This window comes from Oryctolagus cuniculus, chromosome 13, assembly GCF_051225735.1.
Source record: "Oryctolagus cuniculus isolate XC-2025 breed Fujian yellow rabbit chromosome 13, ASM5122573v1, whole genome shotgun sequence".
NCBI lineage: Eukaryota > Metazoa > Chordata > Mammalia > Lagomorpha > Leporidae > Oryctolagus > Oryctolagus cuniculus.
This window is the reverse complement of record NC_142879.1, coordinates 73,765,042-73,781,102: the sequence shown is the minus strand read 5'-3', so window position 1 is coordinate 73,781,102 and position 16,061 is coordinate 73,765,042. Positions and strand designations below refer to the sequence as shown.

Sequence of the window (16,061 nt, the reverse complement as noted above, 5' to 3'; positions counted from 1 at the left end):
GCATTTTATAAGCTTATAAAAGACTAACAGAAATATTCTTGACAGCAAAACAAAAATTCTTATCTAGAATAAGAGTATGTTCTCATGAGAACCAAATGTTCCCTTCCATAGCAATAATCTAAATAGTCGATGTCAAGAGGTGATTCATTTATATCAGTGGAAAACAGTGTCATAAAAGGAATTCAGCATTAGCTGAAGTTGAATCATCCTTGAAAAGTTGAAGTTCATATTGTGGAGTATAACCACAACTTCCATCCCTGCAGCCATGGGTACTATGCTCACAAGCTAATTCAGCATGGACAATGGGCCTGGGATGAGGTTCACTGGCACATACACAAAATGCCTTGTCTTTTCCACCTGATTACTAAGATCTTATCCTCTGCTCTGAAAATTTACCTGCACATTCACATGGGACACACATATCTTCACACTCAATGTCCACTCAGAGAAACTATCTAAAACTCTAAGATCAACATGTTCCAATTGTGTGTCTTCCAATCCCTGATCATCCAGTCAAATCACTTGTCACTGCCTCTGGATTGCTATAGATCTGTATCTCTGCCCATGCTTCCTTTCAAATAAAGTTAACAACCAGGATGCATTTTAAAATCCAGCTGATTTATGGAGGATTAAGATGGCTGAATAAAGAAGGTCTTCAGCCACCTCAGTCAGGACAAAATTTCAGAACAAATAGAGAACTGCATTTGTAGAAGATTATCGATGGGAGAGCCTTAACACTAGGCTGTTGCTGCCACCACTCCTACCCAGTTCCCCAGACAAAAGATACCATTTTGCAAGGGAAAGGGTATATATGAAATACTAGAATTGGGGAGACTGAATGAAGGAACACTTTAGTAAAGAAGCGACGAGAATCACAAACAGCACAGATGCTTAAAACCAGCACAGAGAAACAAAGCACACTGCTGCTGGTGCCACTGCCTGCTTCCAAAGCCCACCACTGCTAGCCTGGCTCCCTCACCAGGAAAAGGATTCCATCTAAAACGTTAGAACCAAGGATACTGATGGGGTGGGGGACTTCAGGAAGGAGAGCTGAAAACAGCACAGGGACTCTGAAGTCTAGTAGAGAGAGAGGTACAAGGCATGCTACCCACTATTGCTGTGTATTGCTGGGGGACAGTATCTTGCCTAAAGAGGTAAGCAGAAAGTACTGCCATCCCTACCTCCCCCTACTGCAACAGATGGGCAACCCTAACTTTGGGAGACTTCCTCAGTCCCCACTGACTTTAAATCAAGTCTAGATAGCAGAATAGGTCCAAGAAGGAACCCACACTGCTTCCCTCTGCCCCCAAAGTGCCAGATCCACGCTGCTTCTAGGACACTGCTAAATTTCATCTGTGTTACAGGAGAGAAAGCAACTCCTTTCTACCAGAGGCCCCAATAGAGGACACAGGTACTCTCCAGGGTAGACAGCAGGCTCCTGTGAATGCTGCAGCTGCAGGAGTTCTGTGCACAAGCTCTGGAGCAACACTTTTTTGTTGTTTGAGGTCCAGTGAATTTCCCCTTGTCTGCTTGGTGTTATTTGCCAGTATAGCCCAAAGGCAATCCAGAATACCAGACCACATGAAGCCCTTTCTGTAGCTCTTACACAGAGTGATAAGGGGCCACAACACAAGCCTCAGCATCATCCTTACATGTCCTGAGGAAACTGGGAGCAGCCTCACTCTGCCCTGCAACTCTGGCACTATTGCTGCTGGTTCTATAACACCCATACTAACTCTTACTCATCTGTGGGATCTAGAGTGCCCTATTTGCATTCCCCTGACAGGCTGGTGACTGCCAGTCCACAGTCCCCAGAATAACTGGCATTCATCCCGTGGGATCTGGGTAAGAACTCCACTGCATCCTGCAGCTCTAGGACTGACTGTTAGTACTATATTCCTCAGAGTCATCAGAATGTACAGTGTGGGATCAAATAAAGGGCCTATCTACATTCCAGTGCTCAAGACACAAAACTCCCAGTGTGCAATCTTCAGTATAAACTGTAGTCACCATGTGGGACTGGAGCAAACTCTACATCTCCCAGATGTGTTGCTTGGGTTCCTGGTGCCATAAGCCCCAGGATTAATCACACACACATGGCAAAACCTGGGAAAGATCCTGTGCACATTATGTATTCCAAGGGCCACAGCTATTGGTGCCACAAGACCCAACATCACTCAGGCTTGCAAGAAAAGTTAAGGGGACATCCTCCTATGTGTCAACAGCACCAGAAATACAGCTATAGCCATCACAAACCCTACCGTGACTGACACCAAACTCTCTGGGGACCAAGGACACACACCATTGGAAGCTCATGCCCGCATTTCAAATCATATTGTTACCTCTACAAACTGCTGAAGACTAGACAACTGTGGCACTTACAGACACTGGTGACACTGGTTACCACTGAAGTACATGCAAAAATTACAAGACCAAATGTAACCAAGACCAAATCAATAACCCAAGTGACACTGCGCATACCACCTAAACAATAGTCTTTTCCAATGTAATCTATTCTATAAAAAAGGAACAATTATGCCAGATGTGCAACCATCAACATAGGGACATAGAAAACATGAAGAAGTAAGGAAGCAAACACCTCCAAAAGAATGTTAACAGTTCTACACACACATTCTAATCTGAAAAAAATATACAAATTTCATGAAAGGGAAAATAGGAAATGAAAAATAATGATTCTAACAAAACTTAGTGAGATGCAACAGATTACAGATAGTTTTAAAAGAACAATTGAAGATGTAAATGAGAAATTCAATGAAAACATAGAAATCATTAAATAGAACCAAACAGAAATTTTGAACCTGAAAGTTTCAATCAATGAAATAAAGGATATAATTGAGAGACTCACAGCAGAATAGACCAAGTAGAAAGAATTTCTGATCTGGAGGACAAGATTTCTGAAATAACGCAGTCAGATAAAAGTAAAAAGGAAAGAAATGAAAAGAATGAAGACAGTCTGTACTAAATCTCAATCATAATGTGTGATCTTTTTTTATGTGGTTTGGATGCAGTTTGCCACTATTTTCTTTAGAATCTTTACAACTATGTTCATCAAGGATATTGATCTAGAGTCTCCTTTTTGTGTTATATCCTTGTTCAATTTTGGTACCACAGTGATACTGACCACACAAAAGGAATTTGACAGAGTTACATTCTATTGAATATCTTGGAATAGCTTGAAGAGTATTGGAGTTATTTCTGCTTTAAATGTTTTATAGAATTCAATATTAAAGTACATTAGTTCCTAGACATTTCTTTGCTGGAAGACTTTTAAATAGTGTTTCAATCTCATTGCTTTTTATGGGTCCCTTTAGATTGTCTGTGTATTCATGAGTTAATCATTGTAGGCTATGTGTATCCAGGAATTTATCCATTTCTTCAAGGTTTCCTGTTTATTGGCATATAGTTTTTCACAGCATTTTCTTTTTTTAAAATATTTCTTTATTTATTTGAAAAGTAGAGTTAGAGAGAGGCAGAGGCAAAGGGAGAGTAAATCCACTGATTTACTCCCCAGAATGGCCGCAATAGTCAGAGCTGGGCCGATCTGAAGCCAGGAGCCAGGAGTTTCTTCTGGGTCTCCCACGTGGGTGCAGGAGCCCAAGCACTTGGGCCATCTTCTGCTGCTTTCCTAGGCTATTGCAGGGAGATGTACCGGAAGTGGAGCAGCTGAGACTGCAATCGGTGCCTTGTATAGGATGCTGGCACAGTGTCTTTACCCACTATGCCACAGTGCCAGCCCCACAGCAGTTTCTTGTGACCCTGTATTTTGGTGGTGTTGGTTATAATGTCTCTTTTTCCAGCTCTAATATTATTTGAGTTTTTCTCTTTTTTTCTTTTAGTCTGACTGAACACTTGTCTATTTTATTTATCTTTTCAAAAAAAAAGCTTTTCATGTTTTGTATTTTTTTCTTTTCAATTTCATTTACTTCTGCTACAATTAGTATTATTTCTCATCTCTTGCTGATTTTTGGTTTGGTTTGCTCTTGTTTTCCTGTCTTCAAGATTCATCATTAGATCATTTATTTGAGACATTTCTTTTTTTAAGGTAAGCAGTTGAAGCTATAAACTTCCCTATTAACACTGCTTTTGCTGTATCACACAGGTTCTGATAAGTTTTCATTTATTTCAAAAAGTTTGATTTCTTTTTAATTTCTTCAATGACCCATTCATTAAATAGCATATTGTTTAATTTTCATGTATATATTAATATTAACTTGTTAGTTTGAAGTTTTATTTCTTTGTGGCTTGAGAAGATATATGATGTGATTTCAATACTTTTAAATTTAGTGAGACTTTATTTGTGGCCTAATATATGTCTAATATATGATGTAACCTAAAAAATGTTGTTGGGAAGAATGTGTTGATTGGAAGAATGTATTTTCTGTAGCTGTTGGGAGAAATGACCTATAAATATCTGCCAGGTACTTTGCTCAACAGTATGGTTCAAGTCCCACGTATTTTTCTTCATTTTTCTGTCTGAATGATCTGTCCATTGTTATAAGTGTGATGTTGAAGCCACCAATTATCACTGTATTGGAGTCTATCTATTTAGGTCTAGTAGTATTTGTTGCATATATCTGTGCAGTCTTCTGTTAGGTGTGCATATATTTATTATTGTTATATCTTCTTGCTGAATTTAATCTTTTTTCAAAATACAATGTCCTTCTTTGTTTCTTTTTATGTTTTTTTTTTTTCCTAAAATCTGCCCTCATGATAGCAGGATAGTGACTCCTGCTTATTTATGGTTTCCATTTGCCTGGCATATATTTTTCCAGAATCACTTTCAATCTACAAATATCTTTATTATTTGTAAAGTGAGTTTCTTATAGACAGCATATAGTATGGTCTTGGCTTTTTTGTTTTGATCCATTCAGCCAGCCTAAGTCTTTTGGTTGGAGAGTTTAATCTATTTACATATAGACTGACACTATCCTGAATTCTAGACATTTATATTCATATTATATATGGCTGGTGAGGAAACATTTTATAATGACTTTGATAATGTCAGTAAGAATTGAAGGAACATTTTTCTAACTATCTCTACCTATACCCAGTTCAGGTGCATTTAGTGGAACATACAGCAAAATTTTTAGGTGCCATTATTATTCACTTTTTAAGAACTAAATGTAAGACAATACGACATGAGAAATTCAAAATAGCAAATTTATATGACTTCAATGTCTTTCTTTTATCACCAATTACTAAAAAACTGATACTTTTGTGTATCAATTTATTTCCTACTACCCCCAGACAAGTTCATGATGTATTGAATTAGTTGTTACTGGTAGTCTACTTCCTTCTGATATTGAGAAATGTAAGACTGCAGTGCCTAACAGCAAGATTTCTCTGTAGAAAAGATCTTTTTGTTTTATTCTGTTTAATGATTAGCATGCAAGTTATTTAAGTCATGCATTCAAACAAATCTTATTCTTTAAAAAATTATTCCTGGTTATAAATCTTGAGGTTATAGTTATACACTTTTAAGAAATAACTAATTAAATTTGGTCGCATTTAGAAATTACTTATATGCCATTAACAATTAAATCTTATTTATATATTAATTGTAATCACATTTTAAAGTACTCCAATGGTCTGAGTGGCAAAATTTCCCAATAACTTAAGCAATTCTTTTAACGCTAGGAAATTAAGTTTATAAGTATGTAGAAGTAGTTCTACTAAATATTCAACAGTGTATTCCAATTTAATAATATGTCAACTGAAATACAACAAATCTAGGTCGATTATTTTTAAAGAACTTTAAATTCAAATAAGCCTTCCCAAAAAGCTAGCATTTTGAAACTGTGTTAAATATTACAAGTAAATAGAATGTTAAATATGTATTTAGTTTTATATGAAAGTATACATCAAGAATATGGGTTTGAGAGTATGCTATAGAACAGTGGTTAGGTCACCAGCTGGGACATGTACATCCCACACTGGAGTGCCTGATTCAAGTCCCAGCTACTCTGCTTCCAATGCAGCTTCCTGCTGATGCACATCTTCACAGCTGTGACGAAAGCTCAAATATTTTGGTCTCTGCCACACATATGGGAAACCCAGACTGAGTTCTAAGCTCCTGGTTTCAAGCCAGGCCCAACCCTGGTAGTTGCAGACATTTGAGGAATGAATCAGGTGGAAGAACCTCTCTCTTGCTCTCCCCCTCTTCCCTGTATTGGCCCTATTTTTTCCTCCCACTCTCTCCTTCTCTGTCTCTCATCACCACCTTCCCACTGCTCTCCCCCTACTTTGCCTTTTGAACAAATAAAATATAAATTTTGAAAAAAGAATATGAGTTTATCTCAACTAAATATTTGTAGAGTGAATTTGAAATCTTCCTAGGATTAATGGATGTTAAATCTCTATCAGGACAATTGTGTATCATCTACTGGCAATTTTATTAAACAATTTTTTTAAAAAATGATTATCACTTCAGGCAACTTAATAACCATGTTATACTGCCCTTACAGCCTATAGCAGGAAGTTCATAACTCAAAACAGAGATTGGCCAGCGCCGCAGCTCACTAGGCTAATCCTCCGCCTGCGGCGCCGGTACTCCGGGTTCTAGTCCCGGTTGGGGCGCTGGATTCTGTCCCAGTTGCTCCTCTTCCAGTCCAGCTCTCTGCTGTGGCCCGGGAGTGCAGTGGAGAATGGCCCAAGTGCTTGGGCCCTGCACCCCATGGGAGACTAGGAGGAAGCACCTGGCTCCTGGCTTTGGATCAGTGCACTGTGCCGGCCATAGCAGCCATTTGGGGGTGAACCAACGGAAAAAGGAAGACCTTTCTCACTGTCTCTCTCTCACTGCCTAACTCTGCCTGTCAAAAAATAAAAATAAATAAATAAATAAATACCAGAGATTTCTCTTGGGGACTTTGAAAATCATACAGCCCAGGGTCTTGGTCTGGTCATAGCAGTTATAAACTATCTAGGTTAGTGTGGCACTTGAATCTATTGAAATTCTCTTGACTTAATGATATTTGGATTTGGTAGAGTCCTGTATGTTTTCCAAATTCATTGTATTGCTAAAATAATACAACCCTAACAGTATTGTTACATCTAAGAAGATCCTGAAAAATCCAGAAATTCTGTGAATCTTTTAAGATTTTTTTTTTATTTAAAGGTCAGAGTTAGAAAGAGAGAGAAATATCTTCCACACCCTGGTTTATTCTGCAAATAGACAAAATGACCAGCACTGGGCCAGGCCTAAGCCAGGAACCTGGAGACAGGAGCTTCATCCAGATCTCCCTCATGTATGGCAGGGGCCCAAGCACTTGAGCCATCTTCTACCACTTTTCCTAGGCTATGAGGAGTGAGCTGGAACAGAAGTAGAGCAGCCAGGACACAAACCAGCACCCATATGGAAGCTGGCATCATAAGCAGTAGCTTAACTCGCTATACAATGCCAACCCTAATGTGAATCTTAATTTTTACAACTATACATCTAAACAAATTCTCTAATTGTAGTAATTGAGAATTTAGACAGTGTCAAGAGGTCATACTATTTATTGGCTTTCATCTAAGACATAGAAAGGTTATATCTCCCAGTAAAATAGTAAGAAAATATAGATTATCTTACATACTATATGTTTTCTGAAAAAGACCCCAAATCACTGGACTTGAAACATTAGGGAATTTATGGGGGAAGTGGGTCATAAACAGACTCACTGGTAGAGCCTAAGAAAATGGTACATCTGCTCAGAAACTAATTAGAATAAAGTTGCTAATGAATTAAGGCTAGAATGAAAGTTAAGATATGTGGAATCTGTAGACAAAAAGGTAATATTTATCTATTTACAGATTCTTGTTCAATACATAACTTTGCCAAGTGCTTCTGAGAAAGAGTGGATATATACAACTCAACCCAAAAGAAGAATTAAAAAGAAAAGATGGGGGAAAACGCTTAAAACCAGAACCTTCCTGCATTCACTGCAGATTAATGGTCTGCAGTCACTTATGAAGAGACGGATAATATGACGGCCCTCATAGCAAAGGTAAAGGCTGACTGTGGCTTGAGGGAAGGAAAAGAGAACAAACATGCTATATTGTGAAAAGAGGCAGACCATCCTCCTTTGCTTACACTATAGGAACCCTCCAATTGTCTGGGAATGACAAGAGCACTGAAAAATCCAGGAAAATATAAGCAACACAGATTTTCAAGAGTGGCAGGAAACATCACATGGTCTACACATGTTATTGGAATCCAAGAAGAAAATATAGAGTGCGGCATAATAAATATAAAACAATCAGTAATTTTCCAAAGCCAATAAAATATAAAATTCTAGGCCTAAAAGTTCAAAGAAGGACATCAAGGTAGATACACAGGTATGCATACATCCACGGATACATACAGATGCACCTGTTTGTGTATTATTCAAACTGCTGAAAACCTAAGTTGAAGAGAACAACTAAGGCAGTCAGATAAAGACAAATTATAACAACAACAACAAAAAATAATTACAAAGAGTAATACATTACTAAAAGAAAAATAAATCTATAAGCCCAGGGATTTATATTTAGTAAAAACAACTTTAAAAAAGTAATGGAGAAACAGATAGTTGTAAGTAGATAAAAACTAACAGAACTCATTAACAGAGCTGAAATATAAGAAATGTTAAAAGTTCCCATAAGATGACAAAAGGAATACATCTAGCAGACACTTAGATCTACAAAATGAAATGAACATCTTTAAAATGGCTAAAATGAAGGTGAGACACGTATTTTACTTATTGTAATTCTTTACAAAGAACTATTTAGATTTGAACTATGATTAATTAAAGATGTATATTTTAAATCTTACAAAGAACCATTAGTAGATTTGGGGAAGTGATACACCTCTTCTCTATCTTAATTTTGATGATGGTCACATGAGTCACATGATTTTATATTTGTAAAACTGATATAACTGGACACATTTTACTCTATGTAAATAATATCTCAATAATCCAAAAATAATCAGGAGGGACCTGTTATTGCTACTTTTCCAATGATACTGTGGGATTCATAATTTCAGGACCAAGGACTACTTTAATAAGATTTACAACTCTGAGAAGTCAGGAAATAGAACATTCTACCTGGAATGATGGAATCCATTATCCCAAGCTCCTTGTCAGATAAGCTTAAAACTCAGACTGTTATTGGAGGGCACTACAGGATTGTGAAATCTTAAACAACACAAAGGAAAAAATACTTTTTAAGGTTCAGGAACAAATTTTATTTATATAATTTTAAAAGCTTTGTGGTCCTGACAAAGCATAACAGTTGCAAACTGCAGTTAGACCATAATATGGTTAGTACGATAAGCATTATTCTTTTAGTTGCTCTATATAATTTTCCTAGCTCATTTAAGGTATTGCCAGAAAAAAACACAGGAGTGTGGAAAATCTGAAAGGGGTGAAGGTGGAGGAGAAGAAACGCAGCTAATGGAAAGGGACAGTTCTTAATTGTACTTTGACTTCTGATACAAACAACATGCCTTATTGGACAGCTGCTGTGGGAACACTGGTGTTGAATTTCCTGACATTTCTGAGAAGCAAATCTAGTGGGTACAGCTAGATTAACATAGTTTAGTGAGAATGCTGGGGTTTTTTGGTCTCTTCTGACATGTAAGAGAGGCCAGACTAATATTAAAAGTCTGTTAAAACAAATATTCTAAGCCAATCTTACTGTTCAGGGAACAAATCCCAGTACTGATCACCACTTAGACATACCTCTGCTTTCTTCAGCCAGACATCTTGCCTCGCTTTGGATAGGGAATGACCCAGACCAGGGAGATGTTTGTTTTAGTCTATTCTATTTCATTTTGTTCTGTTTTTTTCATAATTATATCCCCAGTACCTAACATAGCATTTGGCACAAAATATATATTGAATATATTTTTGTAAGTGAATGGTTAGATGAATCGACTAACAGCTACCCTCAGTTAAAATATGTGGGACTAATAGACACAGATGGTTGCCAAGGATGTGGCCATTCTCATTACATCCCTTGTGTTTTAATATAAAATCTTGGTGGTCTCAGAGAAACACTTCTAAGAGCTGGAAACACCAGACCTAAATTGTGTGCTAGAACGAACTGCTACATTCAGAACCCTTTGAATGTCTTTAGTTTCTTTCTTTCTTTTTTTTTTTTTTTTTTTTTTTGACAGGCAGAGTTAGACAGTGAGGGAGAGAGAGACAGAGAGAAAAGTCTTCCTTTTTCCGTTGGTTCACCCCCAAATGGCTACCACGGCCAGTGTGCTGCGCCGATCCAAAGCCAGGAGCCAGGTGTTTCCTCCTGGTCTCCCATGCGGGTGCAGGGCCCAAGCACTTGGGCCATCCTCCACTGTCTTCCCGGGCCACAGCAGAGAGCTGGACTGGAAGAGGAGCAACTGGGACAGAATCTGGTGCCCCAACCGGAACTAGAATCCAGGGTGCTGGCACCACAGGTGGAGAATTAGCCTAGTGAGCCGCGGCGCCAGCCTAATGTCTTTAGTTTCTAACAATCATATGGAAATTATCATAAATTCTTTTGAATAATAATTACTTTTAATAGAAACATCTAAATACATTTTGCCTCTTTCTCAAAGTGGTAGGGAAAGAAGATCTTACCTTTCAAACAGGCAGACCTAAATTCCGATCTCAACACCACTAGTTATTAACTGAAATACAGTAAGTCATTTATCCTTTCTACACCTTCATTTTACTCATTCATAAATCGGAGCTGATAAACCTACCCAACATAATATTTAACACTGGTCTGAGTTCCAGCTTCTCTGTTTCCAGCCCAGGTCCCTGCTGATGTGCCTTGGAAAGTAGCAGAAGATGGTCCAAGTAATTTGGGTATCTGCCACCCAGGTGGGAGACTCAGATAGAGCTGTAAGCTTCTGGCTTTAGTCTGGCCCAGTCCTAGCCATTGAACCTATTTAGAAAGTGAACCAGCAGATGGAATCTTTTTCTCTGTCTTTTCTGTCTCTGTCTCTCACTCTATGCCTTTCAAAAAAATTAGTCCTGAAAAAAAAAAAAAAACCTGACAGGTGATTTTAAAAATCACAGATAAACTATTTAAATTTTTTAGTACAGAATCTAGCTAACTTAGAACAGCACATGCTTTATATATTTTAATATTTCCAGAAGTTGGTTCAGGGTTTATGTTCCAAAAATATTACTTACGTATGAAAGAAAATCTACCCTCTCTCTTCACATTTTTTGAAGTATCTTCATTTTTGTGTTTATTATTTTTAATTTTTAATTTTAGTTTTTAAAAGATTTAATGTGATTTGTAGACACAATTTTAAAAACATAATAATATCCCCTCCCTCCTTCCCTCCCATCCTCCTTCCTTTTTTTATTTTTTAGATAACATATTTTAGATTTACATTACAGTAAAAATGCTTAATATTTTACCAAATAAGAAGTAAAAAATCAAAAAGAACCTAGTTTAGTTGGAATACAGAAAATGGCTAGAAACAATAATTGAATGGAAAAATGACCATTTACTACTACAGTTTTAATTATCTGTGATTACTTTAACATTTAGAGTAAATGGGTGAAATGGTCATTTTTCATTACATTTTATACCCTGTAGCTTGACAATGATCATGAGCTCAAGTTCTGTTCAGGTATAGAAAATATGCATCTAATGCAGATAGAGCAGAGAAAACAGGAAAACCCTTTGCTCCCTCTGCAGGCAATGAACTTGTCTTTGTACTCCTAGTATTTGATTACCCTTCCTCACAGCCTTTGAATGAATAGCTACACAATATGTGGCCATACAGTTACTGGGTTTTTTGAAGTCATTTCAATAATACTGCCAAGGACTTAAAATCACAAAGTTTTTTGAAGTGTTTCTTCACTTGAGTTTTATCTGTCTTGTTTTCATAATAAATACCTAGGAAGAAAAGAATGCATTCATTCTTAATTGCCTTTCATAATTCAGCAATCATATTTTTTCTATCCATTTGATATGCACATGGATGATGTTTTATTTTTTCAAAAAGCAATATATAAATTATTAATATAACCTAATTTCCCCACCATCATTGAAATAAGAATTAATCCCTTTATTAAATAAATATAGAATTTCTTTAATAGCTTTGGAGGTATTCTATACCATGGTAATTTTTAAAATACTATATGGTTAATACAGCAGATGGAATATGACACCTATCAACCATTTAACAATTTCCTATTAGTCTGGAACAATAGAGTGTATATTAGAATGTCTTGAGTTGTTAGTGCTATCTGGTTTAAAGTCAAATAATTTTAATACAGATCAGTTTTAACACAAAGATCTACACAAAATCTATCCAACAAACCTTTCTGTGATGACAGAAAATTCTTTATCTATGCTCATTAATGAAGTTGTCACAAGCCACATAAGACTGTCAGTCATTGAAAATATGGCTAATGTGCCAGAAACTGAATATTTGAAAAAATATTTTGATTTATTTGAAAGGCAAACATATACAGAGATAGGATGTCCATCCACTGATTCACTTCCAAAGTGGCGTTCAGAGGACCCATGCTGTGGTGTAGCAGGTAAAGCCACTGCCTGCAATGCCAGCACCCACATGGGTGCCAGTTCGAGTTTCGGCTGCTCCATTTCCGATACAGCTCCCTGCTATGGCCTGGAAGAGCAGTAGAAGATGGCCCAAGTTCCTGGGCCTCTGCACACAAATGGGAGACCCGGAAGAAACTCCTGTCTCCGAGCTTTGGATCAGTGCAGCTCTGGCCGTTGCGACCATCTGGGAAGTGAAGCAGCAGATAGGAGACCTCTCTCTCTCTCTCTCTCTCTCTCTCTCTCTCTCTGCCTCTCCTTCACTTTCTGTATAACTATGACTTTCAAGTAAATAAATAAATCTTAAAAAAAAAAGTGGCATTCAATGGCTGGACTTGGACAATCTAAAGCCAGGAGCCCAAAACCAAACCCAAGTCTCCTACATGGGTGGCAGAGAACCAACTACTTGAGCCACCACCACTGCCTTGAAGGACATGCATTAGCAGGTAGCTAGAACTAGAAGCAGAACTAGGACTTTAATCTACTAGGCATTCTGATATGTGAAGTTGTTCCAAGTAGTGTATTCACCATGCCACATGCCTACATCTGAATATATTTATTTCAATTCATTTAAATGTAATAATCTTGGGTAGTTTCATATTAGACATAATAATCCATATTTTTTATTTTTAAAAAATTTATTTTATTTTTTTAAAAGAATTACAGAGAGAGGTAGAGACCGAGAGAGGTGTTCCAACCACTGGTTCACTCCTCAGATGGCCATGATCCGAAGCCAGGAGCCAGGAGTTTCTTCCCAGTCTCCCATGTAGGTACAGAGGCCCAAGGACTTGGGCCATCTTCTACTGCTTTCCCAGGCCATAGCAGTGAGCTGGATCAGAAGAGGAGCAGCCGGGAATAGAACTGGCGCCCCTATCAAATGCTGGTGCTTCAGGTTAGGGCATTAACTTGCTGTGCCACAGCGCCGGCCCCGTTAGAATCTGTATTATATGTTAGTTCAGTATAATCTCATATGAAAGCAAAGCTCATTCCAAGGGATTGTCTCCCATTGAGCCTTTTTATTTTTTCAAATATTAAAAAAACTGGAAAGGGGGTATTAATGTAACTTTAATACTACTGAGAAAAAATCATCATTAATAAAATCACATACTGGAATGAAAATTTCTTAACTACTTTGTGTTAGGTACTGTGGAAACAAATGTATGATATGAAGCCTGTCCAAAGAAGCATACACACTAGTAAAGAAATAGACATATAAGCAACTATAATGCAGAGTAGTAATATACCTAAGAATTGCAGCAAAATTCCATGCTCATTGCTATCGGAATATAGAGAAGAAGAAACCAGTTCTGCCTAAAAATCCTTCTAAAGTATTATTAGAAAGAGAAAGCATATAACTAGAATATTCAGAATATGATGGACCCAGGTTTTATTCACCAGATGGTGATGATAAGTTATAAATTATATTACTACAGAATTTTTCAATGAGTTATAGAGATTCAACAGTCATATATATATATACACACACACACACATATACATATTTGTTGATCAAGAAATTAAGTATATATGCACATATATATGCACACATATACATATATGATTAAATGATGAAGAAAGCACTATTTCTGGCAACATTTTAAATTCTTTATTTACAAATTAGTGCTACCTGTCCCCACTAGTTAGATAAAATCTGATTGATTTTTATTAAATTTGCAGTGACTATTTTTAAACAAACTTATGTGGAAAATAAGCATGTAAATATGAGAAGACTTCAAACAATTCATGGAAATGGAATTAAAAGATAAATAACTCATTTGGGTGCATAAAGATAAAGGCTTACTAATTTGATGCTAAGGATGGAATATGCAATCTTAAGAATAATTGAGCACCTGTTTCTGCGGTTGTATGGGCAGCAACCCCATGTATATATGCAATGGTAATATATTTTTTCCATGAAGTTTTTAAAGTACTTTCATATACACAATGTTAACAACTGGAAAAAATCTGCAGCTGTGGTTAAGAGAAATATTTTCACAGGTATTTTGAGATAAAATTCACAGACCATAAAACCCATCCACTGGCAGGGCACAATTCAAAGCTTTTTAGTAAATTTATTGACTCATGAATCCATCCCCACAATGCATTTTTTTTTTTACAGGCAGAGTGGACAGTGAGAGAGAGAGACAGAGAGAAAGGACTTCCTTTGCCGTAGGTTCACCCTCCAATGGCCGCCGTGGCCGGCGCGCTGTGGCTGGTGCACCGCGCTGATCCGATGGCAGGAGCCAGGAGCCAGGTGCTTCTGGTCTCCCATGGGGTGCAGGGCCCAAGCACTTGGGCCATCCTCCACTGCACTCCCTGGCCACAGCAGAGAGCTGGCCTGGAAGAGGGGCAACCGGGACAGAATCCAGCACCCCAACCAGGACTAGAACCCGGTGTGCTGGCGCCACAGGTGGAGGATTAGCCTAGTGAGCCGTGATGCACTTTTAGAACTTTTCCATCACCCTGAACATTTCCCCAATCCTGCTGGCAGTCTTCTCCCTTTCCTAGTACTCCAGATTAGACATTCACTGATCAGATCTCAATAATTTATCTCCTTGAATTATACCCTATAAATGGTCCCTTCAGACAATTTTGGAACTTTTCTGTCTTGCCCAGCTTTTCCTCAGAAAGTTAGGAAAACTTGAAATCACTATGAATTCTTATGAGACCATGGGAGGAATGGAGTGATGTGGGAAACAATTTTGAATTAGGAAGAGGGTTGTTTCATTCACTATAATCTTGGGTGGGTGGGGGTAGCAAACTCAACTGTATAGCTTGTTCTTTTCTACCCATGAACACAGTGACTGCTGCTACAGATAGACAGCTGCCATTCAGTGCCTTTGTATTCGAGATGCTATCCTCTTTTCCTCAGCCATTTCATCATGTCGAGTCAATAAGTGGAAAGCAGAAGAAAAAAGTCAGAAACAATAGTTTTCTGGACATTGTACAGTTTTCTCAGCATGCACTTTATGCCAGGGAATGCTTTCATTGATATTCTTTTAAAAAGCATTGATTACTCACACTTCCATATATGTACACACACACACATAAAAAGTCAAGTGCCACTTACGTAAGAATAGAGTCTCCAAGTTCACTCGGGCTTAATTTTTCTTCTCCTCTTTCCTGCTAAATAAAAGCATGTGAGATATGTCAAGCCAGTGTGTCCTGCTGTGAGTTTCTTTGCATTCTTTTTTTTTCTTTTTAATCATTTTGGGAATGAGAAGAAAGTCATGATGAGTGATTTGTGATTTATCTCCATTCTGATTAATGAGGATTTAAACTGCAATTTCTGCCATTATGAATTAAATGTCACAGTTCATTAGAGTAGAGCCAATTCAGTCCATTCTAAGTTTATATCCATGTTTCCGATATTAAATTCTTTCTTCAGGATTTATTAACTTGGCATCAAAATGCCCCAAGTGTATCTTTTTTCAATTAAAGAAGAAAATATCAAAGCATAACTTTTTCAGTGGCATTAGTGTACAAGAAGACAGGTGTGAGCTAGTAAATCA

At 37.5% G+C, this 16,061-nt stretch overlaps 1 protein-coding gene across 4 annotated transcripts in view; it reads right to left on the bottom strand.

The window, feature by feature from the left end:
* The window catches only part of LOC138844874 (uncharacterized), a 92,329-nt gene that overhangs the window by 31,833 nt on the left and 44,435 nt on the right, over window positions 1-16,061 (bottom strand). For 2 of the 4 annotated variants that reach the window (XM_089312342.1, XM_089312340.1), the window contains exon 2: window positions 15,620-15,675. The exons of 1 other annotated variant lie outside the window; for it this stretch is intronic. In XM_089312342.1, the coding sequence (XP_089168468.1) occupies window positions 15,620-15,675 (56 nt within the window). The remainder of the gene's footprint in view (window positions 1-15,619; window positions 15,676-16,061) is intronic. One more of the 4 variants, XM_089312343.1, reaches the window with a different exon arrangement.